The sequence below is a fragment of the Podarcis vaucheri genome (assembly GCF_965113315.1).
Source record: "Podarcis vaucheri genome assembly, chromosome: 12".
Classification (NCBI taxonomy): domain Eukaryota; kingdom Metazoa; phylum Chordata; class Lepidosauria; order Squamata; family Lacertidae; genus Podarcis; species Podarcis vaucheri.
In genome coordinates, this window is record NC_138750.1 from 40,521,177 (window position 1) to 40,548,429 (window position 27,253).

The following is a 27,253-nucleotide window of genomic DNA, read 5'->3' on the forward strand; positions in this document are numbered from 1 at the left end:
AATCACAAACATATTACAATAGAAGCATTTCTAGGATGCAAAAGCTATTTAAAATAAAAATAAAAATGAGACAATATAAAAAGTAATGTGAATGATAAGATTCTGAATTGCCACTCCTTCTAGGGCCAAAGATGATGGTGACGCTTGAAGGAATTTTTGATCTGTTAGCTTAATAATATTTCTTTACATCAGTCTCAAAATAAAATATGGGACAGCTGATCTTGGAGTTCACAAATCTGCATTCGCCGGAAACATAATGTTAGAATGCTGCTAGAAAGTCAAGATGCAAGGAAAATAAGATTAGGCCTTGAAAGATATCTGCTTAGAAGACATGGATTAATAATTTAAAGCACCAAGATGTACAATATCACTTAAAAGATTAATATTGTTTTGTAACAAATGCCATTTAATAATATAAAATTGTTTTTCAAAAACAGCAATTTGAGAGTTCGGATAAGGTTTTACAACATGTGACAGTGTATTTAATTACTGATAAAATACTTTGAAAGCAGATTTTCTACTGTACATAATTGCAGCTTTTTTTCTAAAAAAATAAATAAATCTTTTAGACAAACTGAAAAACAAGCATGTTTCTAGAATCAGTGACCTACTGCTAATATAAAACCAAATGGAGCTTTACAAATTGAAGCTGCCCCTTCCCTCAGACTTGTTTCTCCAACCTGTGGATCTCTCCCAAAGGAAACAGCTGGCAGATTTTGCTGCTGCTATGGCAACTGTGTCGTCAGTCCGTTGGCTTGGCAACATTGCAGCAGCATGAAGGTACAGTTCAGAATGCTCCAAATGTTAACAGAAAGGGTGCTTTTTATGTTGACTTCTAAAGCCATGATTTTCACGGTACTTTTATAAATTTTGCAATAAAAAATCCTATGCAGTCCTTATTTGCCATGCTTATCAAATCTTCGTATCTGAATTCTTGCAGTGAATTAAAATCCATTCCCTGCAAAACTGCTTCAGATGGATCAAACCTCTGCAGCTTTTTCAACTGCTCAGGTGACAGCCCAGCTCCCATCATGCCTTCTCCTCCAATATGGGGCTCCTTTTAGAGAGGAAAATAAAACAAATGGGCTTAATTGCTCTGCAGTTCATTATTTATTTACCCGAAAATGAAAGCCAGTATTCACAAGGGTCAGTGCCTCTAAATCTACCACCGTAGGCACATCCTTGGAGTACTTTTACTGCAATCTAAACTGTCCTGGAGTTTGCCTTGCTACATTCCTCTGGAAGGAAATATATTTGTAGAAAGGCTCAGACTAAGGAAGCAGCAGAATAACACCGAAAATAATTTGCTCATTATCAGTTAACACTGATGAAATTTACACTAACAAAACACCACTTTTTAAAAAATGAACATCATATGCAATCTAATTTATGCTTGAGTTGCCATGTTGTGTCAGCAGCAAATCAGTGATGGAAGGCTGAACATGGATGTGCAGGTGTTACAGTACTGAAAATATTGAGATAATCACACTATTTTGCTACCCAACAGGGGTGGGCTTTCCCAGGACCCGAGGGCAAGTAAATCCTGATACTACTGACAAGAACGTGTTGAGACTCAAGCTGCAATCATATGCATACTTACGTGGGAATAAGTCTCACTGAATTCAGTGGGCCTCACTTCTGAATAGACCTGTATAGGATTGCACTGTAACAGTGGGTGGAGCTTCACTTAATAGTCATTGTTGCATATACTTGTACACCCCAAAAACCTTGCAGGGTGGCCAGGAAGGATGGAATATCCTTGAGAATGGTCAGCAGCAGGACCTCAGGGCTCTAGCATCAAACTCCAACAGACCAAAGGCCTGTGATCTTTCCCTGCCACTGCCTATTGCTGGGAGGAGTCCAAGTCCCTGGGTAATAGAGAGAGCTCCCCCTTTAGCTTTGTGTTCAAGGAAGGATGCTTCTTTGTAAAATACTTAAAAGGAATGAATTGGGGGGGGGGGGCAGCCTATGAAAGTCTTTTTCTGGCTCCAGCACATGGTGCCAATGAGATACACACAAATACAGCAGATTTTTGCATAATCAGATCATATATATAACAGATTTAGGGACCTCGTAAATGGAAACCTTGATTTATGTGTGCTTCTTTTACATGTCTCCTTCCTCAGAGAAATGTAGTAAGACACTTAATGCTGTTAAAGGTTTAACCAAAGAAAGCCTCATACCAAACAGTTCAGTTCATCAAGCGCTTCTTCTAGTCTTTACATCTAAGGATGGCACTGAATTACTTTAATACGTTATGCCCTGGAATTTCAAATGTAACAAGCAACCATAACAGTGCATCAGCATTTTCTGTAGACATGCAATAAGACAAGCATGATTACAAAAAATACACAAAACCCACTATCAAATTAGAGGCTGTCTCAGCCATTTAATCCTGCAAGATTAAAACCTAATCCCTTTAGCCACTGTTAGTGAAGGTCTGGGAGAAGCGAAGTGCAACTAATTAAACTCAAAGTCACACAATTATCTGATGCCTTCTGAATACACAACTTTTCAGAGTTTTGTGTCATATCTGATGCAGTGTTTTGGTAGGCATGTATTACAAACGTATTAGATACTAACATTTACATTAGTTAATGATTCCCAAACAGCTGCCAACTCATAAAGCACTGGCACAGCCTGCTGAACCCTGCACAGGGAAGGGCAACAGAGTCATAGAAGCTCATCCACACAGATGTTTCCCCAACCCTCTCTCCCTGCAGGATCAGCAGAGTGCCCAGACTCAGATAAGTCAATGCAGGCGTATTCTGTGTCCATCTGCTCCTCCTCCCTGTGCCCTTTGTAGGGGGGAAACAAATGCTCAGAGACAGAAAAATGTTGAGCAGGCCACATGGTGCTGCGGGTTCTGGCCTTCCTGGCAACCTCTGCCAGCTCATAGGAGTCTGATTCTGTACCAGCAGGTGTAAAGAACTTGAGGTGCAGCTTGCACTATGATCAGGGAAGTTACCTCACTGGGAAAAGACCTCTTAACTGTTGGCGGGATCTTATAAATTACTTTTAGTAAGAGTACTGGGACAGAAATGGGGACAAGCAATGACCATTCTTAAGATGGCATGGAAGGCTAAGTTTTGGGGAGAGGTCTCCAATCAAGTCTCTGCTTCCCTGTCTGATGAACTGGAAGCTTTGGGAAGCAATGGCTGGTTTTGTGTGCGTGTCAGGGAGGATGGGGAAACCTAAAAGCATAAAATAATCATAGAACTGCACAGTTGGAAGGGACCATGAGGGTCATCTAGTCCAACCTCCTGCAATGCAGGAATCCTTTGCCCAATGTGATGCTCGAATCCACGACCCTGAGTCTCGTGTTCTCTACCGATTGAGCTATCCTGAGTACAAGAATGCCAAAGCTTTGGGGCTCCCCCCTCCCGCTGAGGATGCTGTGCATGTTCCGGGTGGAGTGTGTGTATTTGGACGCATTGAGGTGTTTCAGAATATGGAATGCTTCGTTAATTTCTGTGTCATCCTTTTGCAGGGGCCATGCTAATCTTCTCTGTATCATTCCAATTTCAGTCTATGTGCTGCCGAAGTAGCCACAGCAGAGTGAGCATAGGAAGCTGAGCAGAGCTCAGAGTGGCAGCAAGTAGAAGACAGGGTTGTTGTTTTTAACTGTCAGCAAGCATGTAATGCCATATCCTAGTGAGAAAGATGCAATTTTTTAAACAACAACAACAACATGTTCTTACCTGTGACTGAAGCTGAAGGCATGGGAAAGTCTCCAGTGCCCAGGCAACTTGCTCCTCATTTTCAGAAAGCGTAATTGTGCAGGTACTGTATACCAGGATGCCCCCTGGCTTCAGCAGCTGCACTGCCTAAGGAAACAATACTCTCATTTTTAGGATACCATCATTTCTCAAGCAAACGTACTTTTAGAATGCAGAATTACAGTCCATATTCATTTTGAAAGGACCAAGGACAACTTCTCATGATGTTGTTTCAAGCTGCCTTTGTGTTGTGAGCTTTGTGTGTGTGCCAGTGTGTACTGTCCTCCGCTGCACTGCCTCCCCTGTATCCTGCAGACAAATATTATAGGCAACTAGCCTAGAGTGGCAAGTTAACAAGCAAGGGTCAATCTATGTGGCCAGTACACATGGTTGATAAAAATCTAACAATTAAGATCTTACACCTTTGATGTTTTCAGTCCCGCAAAGACACAATATCTTTTAGCAGATATTATCAGAAGGTAAACAAACACTTCCAAAGTAGCCTCTCCTTTAGGAAAAGTGGAATGCATATACAAAAGCTGGCCTTGTTTAAACAAACATTTGAAGGGTTCTAGGACACGACTGAAACTTCTCTTCTTTTTGGCTCAGCAGATTCCAATACACAAGGGAACACAGCTGAATAAATCATGATTGTTGATGTTCCCAACCTCCATCTGAGCACAGCAGTGATATTAAAGATGTCTTGGGACAAGGCAAATAGGGCACAAAGCCATCTTCCCACTAGATTCGCTAACTTTGTGAATTCAACAGAAATGAATCCTCCTTACTTCTGTCAATACAAGAGCTTAGCATCCGAGATGGATTTCGGTAGCCAGGGTTACACTTTCAGTGAATTTGAAATTTTATCAAGGGTGCCATTCTGTTTGATGTTTGAGGGTGGGGGACTATTCTATGCACGTTTAAGTAATATCATGCCCAAGCCCTACAGATGGGGCAGACTAGCAAGCCAAACAGATAAGTAAACTACCCCTCAGTGATTCTCAAACATCTCTGACTATACTGAAGAAATTATGCACTACCCCTTTTATTTTAAAAGAGAAAGGGTTAGAAAAGACATCTCTTATCAACTGAATCTTTACCAACAAAGGTGAATGCCTGTGCTAAATTTAACTAGATCTATTTATGTTCAAAAGATATTGTCTTCCAGCTTTAGAGTTGATTGGCCTTTCTGTATGGTTTGTCTCCACATCACCATAGGCTCTGCCGCCAGGATAACAACAATGTGTTTTAGATAGGGAGCTTGATTTAGCCTTGTTACACATCTATTCCAATGTTGCTATTGGTTCGAGAACAATGGAGCTCAGCGCAACCCCAACCAGCTGAACTTTTGCATGTGCCATGAACTGGGTGTGCTCAAGAAAGGATGACCAAGTGCCAACTTCTACAGTGTAACCGTGTGCACTTCCCTTGCCTCCCTTGTACTAATAAGACAAGGCTGTGAGCTCATGGGTCAATTCCTTTTCCTTTTTTTTTTTTTTTTTGCAGAGGGATCATAGCTCGCAGATACGCAGGCAACCCCAATAATTTATTGTAGAGCCCTACAGAACGATGAATCACTCCCATTCCCCACCTCCAAGGAACTGGATTGAATTTAAAAGATACATTAAGAAGCTGCTATTTAAAACTACAAAATCCACAGAGTGGGTTTCAACACAAGATTTAAGTACTTGGAAGGGGCTGGGGCTGGCTAGTAAGCTGGAGTTCCTTGGAGAAACTTGATGAAGGGAAGCCAGGATTGCAGACTAAGACTATGCAACTGATGAAAGCTTTCCTTTTAATTCAGTATATAAGGACAAAGCAGAGGAAGCTTTTGAGGTGCTTCGAATGAGGAGTAGGGCTGTGCAACAAATTGCCGTATTGTTGAATACCTGTATTGAAATAACATCTTGGAAAGTGTCTCAACAAGGAAATATACCAGTGAACAAAAGGTGGAGACTTGACAGCTTCCCAGGAGGTAGCTCAGATGAACACATACTTTGCAGGCACCTTGTCTCTTGCTTTGTTTGCTCTTTCCCTCCTTCCTCCTAACCATGAAGCTTCACAGGTATCTTTCCACTTAGAGCCCAGCTAATTATGCAGAGCCTCCTAACAATCCAGGAGAAACCCCCCCATGGCTAGACAATCAAAGATCCAGCCCCAAAGTAAACAAAGAACTGGAAAACACTTCTTTCTTCCCTCACACTCACCCCCACTGGTGAAAAAAAGAGGAGGAGATTTTTATTTTATTTTCTGGTGGTGTTTGTGTTGGTGGTTCCCCCTAAATAGCTTTCCTCCATATTAAAAAAGGGAGAGATTGTGGGATGAGGGCTTTTGGTGGGGGGGCCTTCTGTGAAGGGGGGGATGGAGGGAAGAAGATTTAGCTGGCTTCCTTATGCTGAAATGGAAGGTTGGGTACTGCGTTAGAATGATGGGGAGGGTGTTTTACAATAAGCAGTGCAAGCAACTGCAGGTCTACTCACAAGCAAGCCCTACTGAACTCAATTAAGCTTACTCACAGGAAAGTAGAAGTAAGTTTAGTTGAACTCAGTGGTGCTTATGCATGCATAGATTCCACTCAAACCTCTGAGTGGGGAAGCAGATACAACTTGACTAGTTAATCACTTGAACAACACTTAAATTAGTTGAAAATATGTTAAATATATTATGTGAAAGTTATTATATATATTATATGGAAGTTTATTTAATATTTTTATTAAATCTACTTCTTCCTTAGATTTTAAGTCCCTCCACCACCACAGGGAGCCTCCTCAAGGCCCTCGGCTGTTGTGAGGAAACACAGCGCACGCTCTGCCACTGCGGGGAGGCCCAGCAAGGCCCTCCACTGCTGCAGATATATATCGTGATATATTGAGATATCATCATATTTAGCTAGTGATATATTGTGATGCTGAAACCAGATATCGCCAGCCCTAATGAGGAGCCAGTAATGCATGTAAGAATTCTCAATGAAGCATTGCTTAAACGCAAGAATGTGTTTGAGGTGATGACCCAAGGGTCAGGTTACTTATTCTTTGGTAGTTTTTATGGCAAAATACTTACCACTCTGAAGAGCTTGCGCTGCAAGGGCTGGTAAGAAGTCACTTCCTTTAAAGACCAGGAATACACCATATTTGGCCTCTGCCCCATGCCACTACAGGGAGCATCGAGAAGTATTCTGTCAAATGATTCTGGTAAAAATGGAGGTCCTTCTGCAAAGAGGAACATGATCAGTTAAAAAAACTATAGCCAATTTATGTTGCATACTTAACTTTGCTATTGTTTGGGGAAATGTCACAAAAGAATTTATTTAAATAGCATGAGCTTGACGTCAGCTTAACACAGCTAAATTAGTATAAACTGCAAATACAGTCATACTGGCCTTGGTTTCAAAGTCTTTATAACTGCTGATAAATCACCATTATATTTGGATATAGAAAGCAAAATGTCCTTTCCCTCCTACTTTCTGACTGAAAGATCTGAGTCACATTTTGTTGCTGCACATGACAGTTTCCTCAAATATGTATTGCTGATGTTGAGTGAAGACTGAATTTGTGTGCAAAGACCCCCAAAAACAAACCTGACCTGCCAACTGCTACCTCACTTGCACTTATGAAAGATGCCCCAAATTATCAGCCATTTATAAGTTATATGGGGTTTTTGAGGTTTAAAGGATCTGGATAAAATGGCAAGTCGATATTAACCAACATCCAAATTACACTAAAGCAATAGTAGCCCTAGTCACAACAGGGTCTTAAGGATTACCATAAAAATCCTGATCCTCCTCAGAAAACACAACTACAACAAGAACACCCAAAAGAAAAATAATATTACCTTGCCTGTCCTCTCCTTTGCCAATGGCAAGTGCCTTAGTACCATCATAACAAAATGCTTTAATGCAATTCAACTTCAGTAACGCAGCATTTTGCTTTATCTTTTTCACTTTTTCTGCAGTCTTGTCCAGGGCAATTACTTCTCCCTGAAAAACATGTTGGAAATCAAAAGGGTAGGAATTTATTACTTATTTGTTTCATAAGCCTATATACCACTCAATTGTAAAAAAGAAAAAAAAAATGGAAAAATGGAAATGAAAAACCCCCAAAGGAGTTTACAAAAAGTTAAAACAGTAACACTGAGGAAAAAACTTCACGACTATACTTTAAAATATACAAAACTTAAAATACTATAAAACAGATTAAAATCACCTCAACGTTCTAAGCATCCAAGTGGGCTTGTCTAAAGAGGAATGTTTTTAGCAGGCACTGAAAAGAGTACAGTGGTACCTTGGGTTACATACGCTTCAGGTTACAGACTCCGCTAACCCAGAAATAGTGTTTCAGGTTAAGAACTTTGCTTCAGCTTGAGAACAGAAATCGTGCTCCGGTGGCGCGGCAGCAGGAGGCCCCATTAGCAAAAGTGGTGCTTCAGGTTAAGAACAGTTTCAGGTAAAGAACAGACCTCCGGAATGAATTAAGTACTTAACCCGAGGTACCACTGTACAGTGAAAGTGCCTGCTTGACATCAACAGGCCGGGAGTTCCAAAGGGTTCTTACAAAAGCGCAATGGGTATTATATGGCACCTGTAGTAATAACAATTCCACCAACAGAAACAGTCAGCTGTTGCCCTCCCAACTCCTATCAGCCCCCACTGCCATGGGAGATGGTGTAATCTAGCAACATCTAGAGGGCCACAGGTTTCCAATTCTTTCTTTAACCACTGCTCTGCTTGACCAAGCAGTTACCATTCAATCTGCACATTACACATAAAGCCTTCTTTGTACGGGAATGGCATATTCCAGGAGAACATTGTATAATGTAGTCAGCTCCAGCCCCTTCCAATTGCTTAAATCTTGAGGTTGTTGCTTTTGTTTTGTTTTTTATAACAGCCTCCTAAGGTATCTTTTAAATAGTACAAACTGCTAACTAAAATGTTTATGGGGCATGCTGACTTAGCAGACATGTGTCCATTAAAACTAAATCAAATTGATGGAAACAAACAACACCACACATAAACACTTTCCAGTACAAAAATGGTTGTTTCTTTAAAACTTCCAGGCTGTACCTCATGAATAACCTGTACATGCCAGCAATTTCTCCATAATGAAAAACTGAACAGTTCAGTAAGCAAAATATGATTATGTCAAGGAGGCTGTCACATATCACAAATTGCATGGCTCTTCTGTACACAACACATGGCTGGCCGTAACAAAGTTTCCCTGCTAAAGAATGCACAGGTCACAACTGGAAGCACATCAGGCTACAGCCCACTGGAACTTCCCAACCTACTTGACATTTTATATACAATCCCTTTTCAGTTGAAATATGATTAATCTAAATGCATACTACCTTATTCCAAATTTCTCAAAGGAGTAATTTTTGTTTCATACATACTAAAACTTACTCAAACAGTTTCTTGCAAGATAAAATGTCTCGTAAATTTTCTATATACTTAGTACTCTTTGCCCTATGTTTCCTCCAGCCAAAATATAAGCATTTTAGTAAACTACTAGAGCTAAATGGCATGCAAAAATACAGTGGTACCTCAGGTTACATACGCTTCAGGTTACAAATGCTTCAGGTTACAGACTCCGCTAACCTAGAAATAGTACCTCGGATTAAGAATTTTGCTTCAGGATGAGAACAAAAATTGTGCTCCAGCGGCGTGGCAGCAGCAGGAGGCCCCATTAGCTAAAGTAGTGCTTCAGATTAAGAATAGACCTTTGGAACGAATTAAGTACTTAACCTGAGGTACCACTGTACACTAATTTAACATACAGCCATGCAAAATTCTGCAAAAATGCAATATGGACTTCCATATTTCCTGCTCAGATTCTTAATTTATTGAATACCGAAAAGCTGAACACTTCAGTGAGCGTGATACAACTATGTCAAAAAGGCTTCTTTGGGACCCCATAAGAAGCCAAAAGTCAGGTGGTAAAATGGCAGAAAGCAAGCTTTTTGACTGCTGGGGGACAGTTCCTCTCCTTGAACCCTGTTTCCTTGCACCTCAAGCTAGCACATCTATTTTATTTCATGGTTTGATGAGCAGGCCCATAGTGAGTGTGCCAGGATGTAGCAATCTTAGAGGATGTGTAACCCCCCCCCCCCCCATAACAGGCCATGTCGATGTTACAATATGAGAACATTGCAGCTGTAAACAAGATCTACCCTGGGCTTGCGGGGAAGCCAGCCAGGGAGGTCACCGGTAAACAAGCTCAGGGAGCAGGGAGAGGGGCTAATCTCTCCTGTTAAGGCTTGTTTTCCAACAGTCCCACCCATCTGGTTCAGGGAACCACCCACTGACAGCAGCTTAGTTTTGTCTGGATTAAGCTGCAATTTGATGGCTGTCAACCAATGCACTACAAAGGCGAGACATCAATCTAGTACAGGCATGTCCAACCAGCTGATTGTGATCTACAGGCCGATTGCTGGGTTTCCTTTGTTGATCCTGGTCGTTCGTGGGATCCTGATCCTCCCCCCGCCAAAGAAAAAACCTCAGCAACATTGGCTCATCCTCACCCCCAAAACCTCAACAACTCTGGTCAATCCTTCCCCAAAAAATCTCAACAACTTTGCTGAAGCCTCTGGTCAATCCAATGGATTCCAGCTAAAAAAAGTTTATTAAATTTTTTTCCAGTTTCTTTAATAGTGGGAGTAGATCGCAGTCTCTTGGAAGTTGGACGTGCCTGGTCTACTACATCCACTGCCACAACTGCAGATGTAAAATGGAAATGGAGCTGTGGACCATTGGGATACCTTCCCTATGTCTGGGCAAAAGACTCTCTGACATATTGGGGCATTTCACTTTGATTGGGCGCACAAAAAGAGCTGCTCTTCATCTGCTGACTGATAAAGTAAGATGCTGCCTCTAGGGATGTGTGTAATTTCCAGATAGAGGTGATGACCTTTGTCAATAAGGCTAGATAGGTCAATTCTGCTCAGAAAAACAATATAGTCTTCTGAGAAGTTCCTCGGTCCTCTCAGCTGCCCTGAGAGTGTATGGCTAAAGAGCAGCGTATACATTTCTTTAAAATGAAACAAAAAAAATCCTGAATACCAATGAGAAAGTGTGAAAAGGGGTGGCCCAACTGTCAGAGGCAAAGAGAGATGACTGGAGATGGGGGAAATTGAAAAAGAATGAAGGAAAGAGGTTTTGTGCTCCCCAAGTTAGGAAAGACGGATGCCTCTAAGAGATCTAAAGTCCCTTCCTTCTCTTTACAGCAGAAATTGTCCCTTTAGATTAGCTCCTGCCAATTTCCAAAAGGCACAAGCTGTTAAACTACTCCATGCAATTTAATAACTCAAAAGTCACAGAATATAGCAGATCCTAAAGCACTCATGATTAACACATTATTTGATCTTATTGAAAATGGTGGGCCATAATGTCATGTTGACAGTTTGGTTACTCAGTACTTTCATTTGAATCACTTTGTTTTTACATCATGAAAAGTACTGAAGTTTAAATGAATTTTAAAAACCAAGCTTCTGCACTAAAAATAGCCCAAATTAATTTGTATTGTATTATTTCTCGCAAGACTTTTCTACTTTTTTAAAAAAAATCTATCACATGTCCACCAAAATGAAATCTATTTGTTCGAAATATGTTGTGATAGGTAAGCCAGAAAGATTTATCTTTGGTTCAGCAATTCTGCTATGCTGCAAAAATCAGCCAGTAAATCAGCAGTGTGTTCAAATATTAATGGTGTGCTACTTTGAGTTATCTGTGGATCTCAGCAAACGAGTGAAACAAGCCATGCTAATGAAGCACAGGTCAAACTTTCCTCACTGAGACAGAAAATGCTCAGTGACTTCACTTACCTCATCACACATTAATGTTGCAAGATGGGTTGTTTTCCCCCCAGGAGCAGCACACATGTCCAAAATTCTCTGTCCTGGCTGAGGATTTAAAACATAACTCACAACTGAAGAGGGCAAATTCTAGTAATGGAAGAGAAAAAAACTAGGTTTGCTTCAATGATGACCAACACAGGAATATCTTACTTAAAACTAATTCTATTGTTTGTTTCTTCCACTAAACAGCAAAATTGTGCATGTGTGTGTTCTAATTCTGTAAGCAGTGTTCAAAACATTCACAGCATGATTGATTGTAGCAACTATAAACATGAGAAAGGAATACCTATTTTGACAGAAAATGGTATTTCTTAGAAGCCAATACATTATAATCAACCAAACTGATTGAGGCAGCAATGCTAAACACTTACTAGGTGGGTCATTCCACGCTAAATCACCTGATTTTAATACTCAACCATGCTCTTACACCTCAGATTTTGTTCAAAATGTTTTATGTGTACATACTTACAAGATAACCTCAAATTAATTTTTAAAGATTTTATGGTCCAAAATTGGGCGCAGGAGAAAAATTTCGATTTTCGCATGATTTAGGCTAATGCAATTTCTGCGTCAGTTTAGAAAAAAAACCTCTTGTACCGCTTATTTTTCAACCAAGTGGGCTTATTTTGGTATCAAAAACAAGCTAACTTTGGTCTCTTTCAAAATAAGGTATAAAAATGGTATTAAGTGCCACAGAAAAGGGGCACTGACCAAAGTGAATGTTAGTCATTTTCTACCTTGGTAGGTTTCATAAGCCATAGCACATAAACCACAACTAACACATGCATCATACTTTTTTTGTATGAATGGGCTAACCATAAACTTGCTATGTTTTAAAAATAAGAAGGGTGTATTTGTGGTTATAACATATTTTTAAAATTAAGTTTTATTAATTATTTAATAAAAACAAAATATGTCTTGTAACCCTTGTTCATTTTATTGTGTAAACCACTTCTGCAAAGCTATTTTGTTTCCCATGCATTTCTCTGCCATGGGAGCATATTCACCCAGTGCTTTTCAAGCTGCACTGGCTCCCGGTGGAGTACAGGATCAGATTTAAGGTGCTGCTTTTGACCTTTAAAGCCCTTCACGGCCTAGGACCCTCGTACCTATGGGACCGCCTCTCCCGGTATGCCCCACGTAAAGCCTCAAGGTCCATAAATAGCAACACCCTAGTGGTCCTGGGCCCTAAGGAAGTTAGATTGGCTTCAACCAGAGCCAGGGCCTTTTCAACTCTGGCTCCGGTCTGGTGGAAGGCTCTGCCTCATGAGACCAGGGCCCTGCAGGATCTGATTTCTTTCCACAGGGCCTGTAAGACAGAGTTGTTCCGCCTGGCCTTTGGCTTGGAGCCAATTTGATTCCCTCCCTCCCTCTCTTTCTTTTTTCTTTTCCTTCTCCTCCTGCGATGAGGCTACATTTTAATATTTTAATGTTTCAATATTTTAATGTTGTATTTTTAATTTTGTTTTTAAGTTGTAATCATTTAACTTGTTTTTATTATTGCTTGTAAGCCGCTCTGAGCCCGGCCTTGGCTGGGGAGGGCGGGGTATAAATAATAATAATAATAATAATAATAATAATAATAATAATAATAATAATAATAATTATTTAAATTAATTTGAGGTTATCTCATAGTTATCTACACATGAAAAAATTTTGAACAAAATCTGAGACGTGGGAGCACATGGCACCAGGTGATTTGGCGTGGAATGACCCAGGGAGGCTTGCGGAATCTATTTAAAAATCTTCAATTCCAAAACAAAGTGTTTTGATTCTTGTGTTTGGGGAAAATTCTAGCAAACTTGTAAACTTGCACCGTGTTAAGATTTATTTAAAAGTACAGTGGTACCTCGGGTTACATACGCTTCAGGTTACAGACTCTGCTAATCCAGAAATATTACCTCAGGTTAAGAACTTTGCTTCAGGATGAGAACAGAAATCGTGCAGTGGCGGCGCAGCAGCAGCAGGAGGCCCCATTAGCTAAAGTGGTGCTTCAGGTTAAGAACAGTTTCAGGTTAAGAACAGACCTCCAGAACTAATTAAGTTCTTAACCCGAGGTACCACTGTATGTATTATGTCTCACTACTTCATTGTATCTCCTAAATTTCAAAAACAGAACTTAAAAGATTTCTGCTTAATGGGATACACTTCTGCTCACCCTACTGAACATGTGCAAAGGGCAAGGTTTATTTAGAGCCCTTGTACAGGAGAGAGACTCATGTATGAAGCTACCAACCAATGACAGTGCTCAGTGCCTATGAATGCCTGGATCTAGAATCCATAGGAGCAGCACAGTGCACAGCTGAACTGCAGTGTAAGACTCTACACTTCCAGCAGCCCAGTCCCCCATGTATGTGACAAGATGCTTGAAGGTTTCACTTCCCATGGCATAGAGGTTAGGACACACAAGATGGGGCTTCAACCCCAGTACAGGCTGCAGCAAAGTAGCCTATAGCACAAAACTTACACTACCTGCTTGGAACAGCATTTCCTCTGGGGCAAGAGCATAGTAAGTCACCAAATCACCAAATGTATAAGATAATATAACTTGTCTAATTTTACATTAATTGTGCGTTTCCATTTGTGTCCCAAATTGTCCTACAGATTCGGACCATGTACTTTTTAAATGCACTTCACTATACTGCAAATCACTTTTTCCCCACACACAACCTACTTGTGTCATCCCTTCAAAAACATCAAGACAATACGCGTTTACCTGGGAGTAAGCCCAAGCAAGTTATACTTCCAAGTAGAAATGCACAGGATTGCACAGCCAATAGATTATATATTACATATTTAAAGACTGACTGTTATATATACACAGCTAAGTCACATATATAAACACAAATAATTACATTAATTCTCCATTAAAACATATATACAGAAGAAACTGCTGGTGCCTATGGGCAAAAACACATATTACCTAATAACATACATGGTGAAAACATTAATCAATAATATTGGCTTAATGGTACACAACATTAACAACACAGTGTTCATCAATATATTTTTTCCACACTCTCAGTAATTAGGCAGTATCTGTTTCTCAGCTACATGAGCTTACATGTATATGCTGAAGTGTTCTTGCATTATAAATCAATTGGTGAAGCATGGAAAAAAGGATACACAGGGGGCCAGTACAAGATGATGACACTTTCAGCCAAATTTTGTGTATTGTGTATGATTTGACCAGGAGGTATAAAACTCTGTCTGAGATAGTCATCTGTGATCACTTATTCATATACATTCAACTTCTCACCGAATGCTACAAGTGATGAGCATACATGTGTCCCTTAAATCTTCTAGTTAAAAACTAGTGCAAAGCTGCAGCAGAACAAGCTAACATGCTTTTGCTTCCAATATGGGAGAAAAGTCAACAAATGTTTTGGAGACAGAGTGAAACACTGGTTTGTGTTCTATAGTTGAAATAATACTGGAAACGTGGATGGTGGAAATCCAGAGCCACAAAGTGCAATGGTAGATAAAACAGAAGGTAATTTCTTGTTTCATGACAGGTTAAATTTGTCTTCAAAGCAAAATGCAAATTCAACTTGGTGGCACCTACACACACACACACACACACACACACACAGGCCTTTCTTGGGAAACGTAACAAAATCAAACCAAGGTTTCTTATTGCAGAGCTTTCCTTATTGGAAACAATATATAAATAAAGACTTCTGCTTTGGATGCACTGACCACTTTAGATCAACAAGATGAAACAACACAGATCTGCAGAGTTGTGTGTCAGCTCAGGGACTGGATTCAAGGCTTATGTTGAAATGAAATCCCCTCCAAACTTTGTCACTATGTTCACAACCTGTGAAATGGGAGGTGGGGGACGACTTACCAGAGGCATCAATCATGCTCCACATTGCGGACAGGCACCATTTTTCTTCAATGCAAATTCAAATTCTTCCCTAGCAGATGCAAAAGTGAGGCTAAAACAGAAAGGGTGGGAGCAGGAACCAATGCTTCCTGCCCCCCCCCCCCACTTTGGTATTTGCTGAGAGGAAGCATGGAAGAAAACTGCACCTAGCAGGAGCTGGGACTGTCAACACAATGCTATTAGGAACCATTGGCCGTCAGCACAATCACCACCACCTGGATCATATGAGCATGCGCTAGTGGCATAAAATGTGAGGGAAGTACGATTTTTGTAAATCTTTTGTTCTCTCTAAGCCATTTCAAAGCCAAAGCACTTCTCAAAAGAAGTTTTGAATCACCTCTTGTTCAGACCCACTGAAGTCCACTATCGCCCTATTACATCTAAATTGAACTACAGATGAAGCTGTCCATATCATTTATTGATATCTTGCCAAAGGCAATCAAAAAACAGAATTAGGTAACATTTCACTTCACAGCACAGTGAAAACAGTCCACGCCTAGCTTGTCAGATATAAAATACTTACAGAGCATAAACACATAGGGAAAATCACTATTTTAATTTAATTTCCCCCAAAATAGCTTATTTGCTTAGATGTGAAGTCCAACTGTGTTCAATGGGGCTTAGAATGCAACAGAAAGGGTTGTGACCTCAGAATTCAGAAAGCTATAGTTATTTTTAATATGACTTACCTGTAAAAACAGATAACTTGATAACATTTTGTCAAATGAAGGACTAAGGTAAATTGGTTCTGTCATTTTTATTCCCATCCCTCTGAAAGGCACAATGCACACCGGTAAGGAAAAAAAAATCCTGATCTGAATTTCTAAAACTGTATTATACTAATAATCTTTTAATAAAAGATCCGACACTTCAATATAATATTGGCCAGTAATTAAACAGATTCTGATCTGACTTTCATAAACACAAGAAAGAAGGGAAAATTGAAAATTTGCAAGATATACAGTGGAACCTTGGGTTGCAAAAGTGATCCGTGCGGGAGGCACATTTGCAAACCCCAGCGCCACGTCTGTGCATGCGCAAAGCACGATTTAGCGCTTCTGTGTGAGCGCTGAAACCCGGAAGTAACCCGTTCTGGTACTTCCGGGTTCGGCACAGTGCACAACCAGAAAAAAACGTAACCTGAAGCATCTGTAACCCGAGGTACCGCTGTACTATAAACTCAGCATAAACTTCTAACTTTCTCTCTCTGTAATCTTGGTTTAATGTTTAGTTGCCTCTCTTGTATGTGGACTAGTTGTCATCTGATTTCAAAGCTAATGTGGTGGTTCAGTTCTTAGGATAAAAATGTAAAGGTGGTCTCAGATTATTGCAGTTATACACCCTGACTTACAAAGACACAAATTTGGAAGATGGCACCACTCAGCGGCTTCATGTGAATGTTAAATAGAATTGTAGAGTTGGAAGGGGCCACAAAGGTCACTAGTCCAACCCCCTGCAATGCAGGAATTGTTCACCCAATGTGGAGCTCGAACCCATGACCTTGAGATGAAGGGTCTCATGCTGTACCAACTGAGCAGTAGCTGCGTTCTATGTTAGAAACTGACCACTACTAGGACTTGTTTCTTCTTGATTCCCAATGTATTTCTTATCAATAAAAAAATCAGTGGCATGAGCAAATTTTTATTCTGAAAGTGTGGCCCAGAGAAAAATACTTTGAGAACCACTGCCCTAGAAGGTGGTGCCTGGGAGACGATACTCAACCCCATGCAGTTTCCAGTGTGGAGTGCACAGGCCTCAATCTTTTTACCCATTCTATGGTACTTTATAATATGATCATGGGACATCCAGAAAGTATAACGCATACATATTATTCTCAAACTTTATTACAATTTCTGACTTACTTCAGTGGGCCAGTAGAATTAAAGATTTCATTTCGGCTCAGTTCAGAAATCCCATTTCCGATGAAAACTTTGCTTCCGATAAATTCTTTGGCCCCTCTTTTACACTTCCCTTCAATATCAGAGTATACTGAAACAGTATCTCCAGCTTTCATGACTAAGGAAAGAAAGGGAGAACATTTCAAATAATATTTTATTTGGCACAAGAACTCACTAGGGACTTCAAGTTGGCCACATACTTGAGCCCCGACTATTTACAAGAATCTGTTCAGGTCAAGAGTAGCTCTGGAACAACTTCAGTAATGGCTATTCCGCATGCATACTTGGCAACTTCTTCTGTAACTTTTTAAAGCATCTAATCTACAAGGAAGAATAGTTAATACTCAAGTTACTAAAGCTTAGGGACAACAGAGTCTGAGGCAGGGAATGAAATAGATGCAGTGGTAAATGTCTGGTTTCCTGATTTTGTCCTTTCTTACCAAAACCATAGGACAGGATAATCAAGTTTGTTAGGAAATGCATTTCTTAACAACTTCTTTAAATACTGATTACATAACTTATAAAGTTCGTCAACTGGAATATGACTCTCTTATAGTGCAAATCTGCCAATTTAGTAGTAGCATCTACTCTTTTACAGAATCCTTTTTACAGAATTTCAGAACAAAGGATGGTAGGGAAATAAGACAATGGCTGCAACTTGCATTCAATCTTACATTCACAAACTACAGTTCTAAACAATCTAGTATTGGATATTTGAAGAGATATTAATACTTAAAAAGGGTAGCTGCTATCAACTACAAAGTATTATTTTCCATCAGTCTTCAAGATAAGGAAGCGTGGAGGGGGGGTGTTACATACATTTTGAAGCAGATATGATTCCTGGAGCATAGACGTGTGCTCCTCGAAGCACCGCATTCCCACACTGTGCACCAACAAGAACTTCATTTGTCAACTTTTGTACATCCTTTCTGCTGGGGGCAGGGGAAGGAGAGAGTTAAGAAAAACCAATCAGCACAGTTATAATTCACATCTGCTGTTCTCAGCTGCCTTTCTAATACTACTACCGTCCACCTTTTTTGCGAGCTGCAGTATCTGCTGCAGGGACGCGGGTGGTGCTGTGGGTTAAACCACAGAGCCTAGGATTTGCCGATCAGAAGGTCGGCAGCCACATGACCCGGAAGCTGTACGCCGGCTCCCTAGGCCAATAAAGCGAGATGAGCGCTGCAACCCCAGAGTCAGTCACGACTGGACCTAATGGTCAGGGGTCCCTTTACCTTTACCTTAGTACCTGCTGCAGCCGTAGAGTTAGTTGGCTAAGCTGGATTGCATTGCAAGGAAGGCTGAAATCCTAACTCCACTTTTCAGGAAGACACACCAATGAATTTGATGTGATTTACCTCCGAGCAGACATGGGGCTCATCGAGACTTCCTTTTGCGGCACAGGTCCATGCTACAAAGCTCCATGTCCAAGCACTATAACAAAAAACCCCCCAAAAACCCAACCCACTGAATCAGAGCAATCGGCAATACATGGAGAACCCAAATCACTGCTTGTTCTGATTCAGTGTTATGGAGTGAGTTTTCCTGGGGAAAGAGGCAGTGCTTGGATGTAGAAGTTTTAAAGCATGGACCTGTGCCTAGAGAAGGAGGGGCAAAAGGAAAATGTGGATGAGCCCATGGTTAGGCTTCTGCTGCAAAACATTATCAATTTTACAATGACCAATATGCCAGTTCTAAATATTTGCTCTAGCACATATGTTTCCATGCTCCAAATCAGTCTATGAGCCGTCAGAAGATGAAATACAGATAAACTCCATTAAAATTAAAATTCTAAAATACACAGACCTGGGCCCAATAACAGGAATAAGTAAGATGTCAGGAAGTTTTGGATGCCGAAAAACCGGAACAGGAAGACTTGTGTACTGCTACATATGGAAGAAGAAAAAAATATATTTCTTAGTTTTGGTTAATGAAAAGGACCTGAGTGTTTTATAGCCATTTTATTCATTGACATTATTTATTTGTCATTATTTACTTACTAGGTTTCTTACCATCCTTCATCATGTTGTTTCAGGGCAAGTTAAACAATTTAAAACAGTTTTAAAAAAAAATACACTAATATTTCCATTAGACAGAAATGTTTAAGGTCACAATACATTATGGACTCTCTAATATAGCCATAGTGCTAATGAATCAAGATAGTTACAGCAGTGATGGACTTTAGGACTTTATTTCAGAATTAAAAAATACAGAGTTATTCCTTTTTAGTTACTCTTCCTTATACAGGTATGACCAACCCATCCATTTCTATTATTATTAGTGACTACAGAAAAAGCGTGCTGCCTTGCATCTTCGTTCATGGGTGCACTTAGAAACTGGCACAGATCCAAATCAAACACAGAGAAAAAGAAAAACCCGCAGACTGAATGTGAAGGAAATCATGTTTGCATTTCCCCCCCCCCCTTAATTTGCTGCTTCCCTGCATGAAAAACTCCCTGCTCATTAAAAGCTGGCATGGCAAGAAAAGCTTTAGCATGGGCTCCATACTAATGTAACCCTGCTCTTGCCATGCATAAGCTGCCTCTAAATTCCAAACAATCAAGCTACTTGTTTGCAGGAGGACAGGGGGCACTTGGATCTTCCTAGGCAGGAAAAAATATTACAGCATTTCATAATGTCCTGCTACACAGAATCTAAGTTGCACCACTTTTAGTGAATTAACTGATGGCAAGACAAGTAGTAAGATGACACTACACAGACCTTGTGGATCTCTTCAGAAAGCAGACCTCTTACATCGTCCACAGATGCCAGGTGGGTGTTCACTCGAACAGTTGTGAAAGCTGGTGGATGGGATAAATTATTTAACAGAGATTCATATTTCCGTTCGGCTTCCACTGCACCCAAAGCAGTTAGGAGCTTACAAAAGAGAAGAAAATACATTAGATCAGCAAAAATAGTGGCTTATACTATAATCCCAGGAGTACAGAATTGTTGATTCAAACTCAAGGCACAAGCCAGTTAAGCCACGGTATATCAGGATTGGATAGAATCACACTAAACTATGCTTTAGACAGGTGTGAGTAAGTCTAGCCTCTTCCCAGGTGTATACACTCTGGCCCCCTTTACCCTCTCAAAGTGGTAGATGTTCAGAAATTTCCACTTTTAACTATGGTTACTGTGGTTAACATTAAATACAGTTGGTTTAACTAAGCAAGCTTCAGAAACCATGGTTTGAAGTTTGCTTGTTTAGAACCAACCAGAATTAGGGTTAATCACAATTTGTTGGTATGTATGGATGACATGACAATCCGTGGTTAACCAAAAGCAGAAGCCTCCAAACTCCTCCCCTCCATCATGTTGGAAGAGGAAAGGGTATGCAAGCCTAGGAGGACGCTTGACTTGTTCACATACTGCGTAACAAAAATTAAGCATGATACCTCTTACAGGCTGCATTAGGGTAAAATGGCAATCCTAAACATGTGTACTAAGATAAAAGTAATCCATGTAGGATTTGCTATAAATTAAAGTACACATTCTTAACCAATTGATGAGCAACAGCCTAAATGGGGAAGAATTTAATGGGAAGAAGCAAGCATGATTATCTTCTGTTTTGTTCAAAAAATCTATTTTGTTAAGATTGTTACCCACCACGATCTTCTGTGGATGGGATGAATGATTTAAAAAAGCATTTATTGTGAATATATTTTTTGCCAAAAAGATTAACCAAACTTCCCTTTGTGCTGGACTGGGAGGGCGGATTCAGCAGAAGTATACCTCCACTGAGCTCTGCCAGTCTCTGCCCGCAGAGTGGCATAGAGCTCTCTCTCTTCTGTCAACCAAATGTGAAGGAAAATGTAAGTGCCACCAACAGAATCTCTGCTAGTGGACAGTCCTCAAAGGGGAATTCCAGGGAGGGCCTGAGCTGACTTAGGATCCACTGGATCCCAAACCAGCCCAACTGTCATCACGGTAATCCACATGCTGCCTCCACCCACATTGCATTCTAGCTGGCGTGTGCAACAGGGCTCCATCAGTGGCTCCGTTAAGCTCCGTCAAACAGTGGTGGGGGTCAGAAATCCACCCCAAATCTTTTAACTCGGACATACCAAAATAAGAGAGAAAGTGTGCCTCATTAAATTTTAAAAAATAAATACAGTGGTACCTCGGGTTACATATGCTTCAGGTTACAGACTCCGCTAACCCAGAAATAGTGCTTCAGGTTAAGAACTTTGCTTCAGGATGAGAACAGAAATTGTGCTCCGGCGGCACGGTGGCAGGAGGCCCCATTAGCTAAAGTAGTGCTTCAGGTTAAGAACAGTTTCAGGTTAAGTACGGACCTCCGGAACGAATTAAGTACTTAACCCGAGGTACCACTGTAAATGACAGGTCTCATCTGAGCAGCTACCTTAGCTGGAACTAAAAGTATTCCTGACAGCAGCCATCACACACACACACTTGTGTACCTCTTCCAAACATCTCCTTCCTTGGACTCGCTTTACGGTATTTACCTCATCGTTTTTAAACGTAGCCCTCAGGTACTCTTCAACCTTTGCCCTCAATGAGATTTTGGGGAAAACAGACATAGTCTTTACTGTCTCCTATTCTTTTTGGAACACATCTGGAGAAAGAAAATCATTTTCACATGAACAATTCAAAACCAAACAAATTCAGATTAAAAAGCTTCATTTATAATCTTTTTCTCCTACATTGTCATAGAATATGAAACAAATTTAAGGCAAGACATAAGTAGACATCGTCAATTCACCAACTTTAACATTCAGCCAAACAGTGCCATTCCCAAAGTGAATGATGGTTTATAGCAGTAATAAGCTGCATTTTGTCTGCTATATGTTGCATCTGGTTGTATCATAAATTATGTAATGTACTGATTATTGAAGCAATAATTTAATATTCTATGAGAATGAGTGGCACTAAATAAGCTAAACGGTCCTGTACAACAGATAGTATGAAGGAAGCATGAGGAACAAGGCCAAGATTCCAAGCCCATTTTTAAAAATGGCCTGCCAATAATCTTATCACTGCATCCATCTTTTTCCCTCTTGGATTGGCATGGAAATACGCGGGGGGGCCAGACTCGTCCAGGAGTGAGCAGTTACTAATCGCGAACTTTTTCGGCTGTGTCCACATTTCCATTTACTGTAGCGCACTCGCTGGATTTAAATTGCTGGATTTTTCACCTGTGTCCACATGACATTACCCAAAACGCCTAGACACCCTGCACTTTACTGGGAAATGCCGCTGCTCGATTTGCTTCACGCAAATCTGAGCCCCTAATTCGCCTCTAGTCGGTGCAGAACAGGCGTGGCGACATTATAATCCGGATTTGAAACGGGGAGCGGGGGGGGGCTTTGGAGTACATGTTAAATTCGCTCCCGTGTCTACTTCGCCTCACACCTCTTTCCACCCGTTTTAAAAGGGGTGTGCGTGTGTCCTCGAGGGAGGCCATTTGCAAAGGGCTCCCTTTCCCCCTCAGGAGCCGAAAAGCAGAGCCCGCCTCCGTCGCGGCTGCCTCGGATGGGGCGCCATCTGCTGCCGGGAGCCGAGAGCGACCCCGGCGGGGATTGAACACCGGGACGTGGCTTCCCCTTTGGGATGAGGCACCGGGGTCCGCCACCCCGGGGGCCCTCATTGCTGTCGTCCTCCCGCGCCCCTTTGCCTACCCCAGTGCCCGAGCAATGCCGCGCCCAGTCCCTGCCTTCGGCCTCCCTCCTGCCCTCATCCGGGGAGGCGATAGGAAATGCCGCCCCGTCCTAGCCCAGCCCAGCCCCGCCTCCCTCCCTCCTTCTACTTGGGGAGGGGCCCCTCCCCAGAGCACGAAACTGCAGTTCTTTCGGGTTCCTCGGGAGTAAGCTCCGTTCAGGGTAATGAAGCTTTCGCTCCAGAACGTGGGCGCCCACGGGGGAGGATGTGGTTACCAGGCGGGGAGGGGAACGAGGGAGGCAGTAGCCAAAGACTTGTAACTATTGCGGGGTTGGGAGTCCCCCCCACCCCGCAAAAATAATAAAAACTTCAGTGCCCGCAAAAGAGGGGTGCTTTTCATTTCAACTCCCCACCCCAGCTCACAATTTGCGGGTGTACGAATCGCATCGAAGACCGGCCAAGGCACAAAATAGCAGCGGATTAGAATTCATGTCCGTTTTGAAATGCTCATGTGAAGATCTCTAGAAGGGAGGCCAGTGGTTATTTTGTTGCCAGGGGCATATGCTCAGAGCCCTATTGAATGCAGAAATGTGCTGCAACACGTGGTGCGCCCCCCCCCCCCGCTGCTTATCATTTCCTCCCAGGATGGTACTTGAGCCTTTGTCACAGGAGGGCTGTGTGCCCCCTGCCAGTGACCTATCCAGGAAACAGCATTGTAAGGTGGGGTGGAAAGCCTGCCGGTGGCTCCGGAGAGGTTGTAGTCGACTTATATCATCAATAACCATTTTTGTCAAGGGTCAAAGCTTAGAAGAGTTATAGTCAACATCTGGAGGGCTACAGATTTCGCAGGAAATGTGGATCTGTGCCATTTTTATGGGGGGTTTTTGATAGTGTGTTTTCCAGCTCCACTCACTGTTTTCCAGCTCCACTCACTTCACCTGGGATGAGCATGTATTATCAACATAGTTGCAGCATATTTCTGCCTTCTCTCCAGACCTAATGAATATACATGGATTCAAAATATTTTACAGCAAACAGCAAAACATTCAAAAACCAAAATAACCAAGAAGCTCATAATAGCTACTAAAGGTAAAAAGGTAAAGGGACCCCTGACCATTACATCCAGTCGTGACCAATTCTGGGGTTGCGGCGCTCATCTCACTTTATTTTTCTGTATATGGCATTTATTAACACGACAAAGGCCATTGACACGGTAAATCGCAATGCCCTGTGGACTGCCCTCTTGAAAATCAGCTGCCCAGCTAAATTGTGAACATCCTTCAGCTCCTCCATGATAAAATGACAGCAACAATCGCAAATAACAATGGCTCTCAAAGTGATTCATAAGGGGGATCAGGCGTTAAACAGGGCTGTGTTATTGCCCCAACTCTTATTTTCATCACCATGATCCTACACTTTGTTGAAAGGAAACTCTCCACTGGGGTAGAAATCAAATCTAACCGATGGAAAGCTCTTTAATCTGAGTAGGCTGAAAGCAAAGAGTAAAGCTACCATAACTTCTAACATAAGAGATTCAATATGCTGAGGACAACGTGTGTGCGCACTGAGAGGATGACCTCCAAGCCATCCTAAATATCTTCGCAGAAGCTTACGAAAGGTTTGGCCTATCGCTCAACATCCAAAAAACCAAAGTACTGCACCAACAAGCACAAAAAACCCCTCTGCAGCGCCACAAATCCAACTCAATTGTGTAATGTTGGAAAGAGTCAATCACTTCTCCTACCTGGGCTGTTATCTTTCCACAAGGGCCGAATGATGCCGAAATCCAGCCTCGCCTGAGCTCTGCAAGTGCAGCTTTCTGCAGTGTGTTTCAGGACCGGCACATTCACAGGGAAAGCAAAATGCTTGTTTACAAAGCCACTGTGCTACACCTTACTGTATGCTTGTGAAACATGAACCACGTATAAATGCCATCTCCAACGCCTCGACAGATTCCATCAACAGTGTCTTCGAAAAATGTTACATATCGCTTCGGAAGACAGTTGAACTAATGCCAGTGTACTGGAGGAAGCAAAGAACACCAGTGTCAAAGCAATGATTCTGCAACACCAACTTTGTGGGATTGGTCATGTTTGGATGCCTGATTATCGTTTTCCAAAGCAACTACTCTATTCTGAACTTAAAAATTGAAAGCGTAATGCTGGTGGTCAACAAAAGAGGTCTAAAGACTCTCTCAAGGCAAATCTTTAAAAATGTTTTATAAACACCGACAATTGGGAATCACTGGCCTGCGAGCGCTCCAATTGGAGAACAGCCTTTACCAAATGTGTCATGAGCTTTGAAGATGCTCAAACTCAGGATGAAAGAGAGAAACATGTTAAGAGGAAGGCATGTTTGGCAAACCGTCACCGTGATCAACTCCCAAGAAACCTATGTCCCCACTGTGGAAGTACATGTGGATCCAGAATTGGCCTCCACAATCACTTACAGGGTGTGTTAAGACCGTGTTCATGGAAGACAATTTAACGCAGCTACGAGTGATCGCCAGAGAAGATGAATCCCAGGGTAATGGCCCTATGCCACAATCCCATGCACATTTACTTGGGAGTAAAACCCACTGAACACAGTGGGATTTACTTGCAAATAAACATGCATAAACTTGTGCTGTCAACAATATTGATAATCTATATACCGTATTTTTCGCACAATAACACGCACTCGACCATAACATGCACGTAGTTTTTAGAGGAGGAAAATCCGTAGGCATGCCACCCGTAGGCATTCCCTCCATAACATGCACAGACATTTCCCCTTACTTTTTAGGAGGAAAAAAGTGAGTGTTATGGTGCAAAAAATAAGGTAGTTATTACACTTGTTGATGCCTCTGTAATCATCCTGATTCTATTAATACTTGGTGAAGAGAGAAATAATCACATTTCCCTTCTACTGTAAGCTTTCTGGGGTCATTCTTAAATGGTTGGCAAGGAAAAATAGGTTAAAAAGATACTTCCTGAATGCTAAGATCCAAGTTTGAGGCCAAGTGCTCTTTGATGAGATTTAAAATCACAAAGCATGCAGCAAAGTAAAGCGTTGAAATAAACCCATTTAAAATATGCCCTTGTGAGTTCCTTCCAACGTTTCCCTTTTCCCTCAGCATAGAAAAATCTACACATTTAGGAATGGTTTACTTACAAACTCTCCAAAGGTCAGGTTCATGTGATTTCCATACATCAGTCAGAAAACATAGGCAGTACAACTTGCCTCAGTTACAGTGGTGAATTTTCCTAAATTATTGGTACAGGAACACAATGGTTTGTAAAAGCCATGCAGCTAAGATGTAGCTACTACCTTAGCCTCCTCACACACTAAGTTTCTCTGGTAGACAGAAGGCAATCAAAGGCATTGATTACCCCCCCCACCCAAGGTGAGAGGGAGTGACCTAGCTAAACTTGGCAGGGCAGCTTACTCTATGGCATTAACCCCTTCATGTATTAATTAAACTTAACCAAGTTATATGAGGCTGGTTATCCCATAATTCTCTAATTGCAGATTTATTATTGTCTACATGTGTACTTAGGAGCAAATTACACTATAAAAGCTCAAATGTCTTCCTCCGCAGGATGCCAATTATTAGGACCTAGCAGACTCTATTAAACCTTATTACTACTGTGGCTTCAGGAGCTTCTACATGGCTACCTACACCTTTTCTACATAATCAAATATGCTGACTTCAAAGTGCTGAGTTGGGCGTGGCGTGGGCAGGGGAGTTTACTTGCACAACTGAACCCTCGTGGAGACTCAGTAGATTACAGTCCGAACTTTAAAAAATAATAATGAAAATAGCCTTTGACCGCCACTATTCTCCATGCGAGTATCTTCGCATTTCTATGGTGATACTCCTCTAACAATCTGCAACGGAAGTCAGAAGTGAAAGTCGACTTTAAGCCACGGGGCGCGATATTCGTATCAGTCCATATATAAAAATCTAACTCCGTGTGGAAAAAAACCGGCTGTCTCTGTCAGGAACCTTCTGAAAGAGGAAAACTATTCACCACGGGCGTGGGAAAACAACGCCTCCCTCACGTCCGGAGAGGATGACGTCACTCTCGCGGCCCCGCCCTGCCCCTTCCTCGTCCAAAGGGAAGCGGCGCAAGACCGCAACGATACTAGTCACTTCCGGCGCCTGGTTGAACCAATGCCAACAGAAAAGGCTCGGCTCTCCCGCCCCTCATATGGCGCCGCTCGAAAGAAAAGAGGAAATGAGGTTTCGCACGTAATGTCCGGGCGGGCGTATCAGCTTTCACCGTTTTTTGAGC

At 41.6% G+C, this 27,253-nt stretch overlaps 1 protein-coding gene across 15 annotated transcripts; it reads right to left on the reverse strand.

Annotated features, from left to right (window-relative positions):
* Positions 1 to 385: 385 nt before the first annotated feature.
* Positions 386 to 27,252, reverse strand: NSUN6 (NOP2/Sun RNA methyltransferase 6). Of its 15 annotated transcripts, none has more exons than XM_082193655.1 (15): positions 26,990 to 27,252; positions 26,130 to 26,221; positions 24,721 to 24,998; positions 21,824 to 21,933; positions 20,076 to 20,231; positions 19,161 to 19,240; positions 18,174 to 18,286; positions 17,319 to 17,472; positions 16,146 to 16,227; positions 11,535 to 11,654; positions 7,551 to 7,695; positions 6,780 to 6,928; positions 3,702 to 3,827; positions 1,601 to 1,648; positions 386 to 1,057 (listed from the first exon to the last, which is right to left on the reverse strand). In XM_082193655.1, the coding sequence occupies exons 4-15, from the start codon at positions 21,896 to 21,898 to the stop codon at positions 851 to 853; spliced, it is 1,455 nt and encodes a 484-aa protein (XP_082049781.1). In that variant the 5' UTR covers positions 21,899 to 21,933; positions 24,721 to 24,998; positions 26,130 to 26,221; positions 26,990 to 27,252; the 3' UTR covers positions 386 to 850. The 15 variants fall into 15 exon arrangements, with proteins under 15 accessions (XP_082049781.1, XP_082049779.1, XP_082049780.1 ...); XM_082193653.1 differs by lacking the exon at positions 26,990 to 27,252 and adding an exon at positions 26,710 to 26,972; XM_082193654.1 differs by lacking the exon at positions 24,721 to 24,998.
* Position 27,253: the final 1 nt, after the last annotated feature.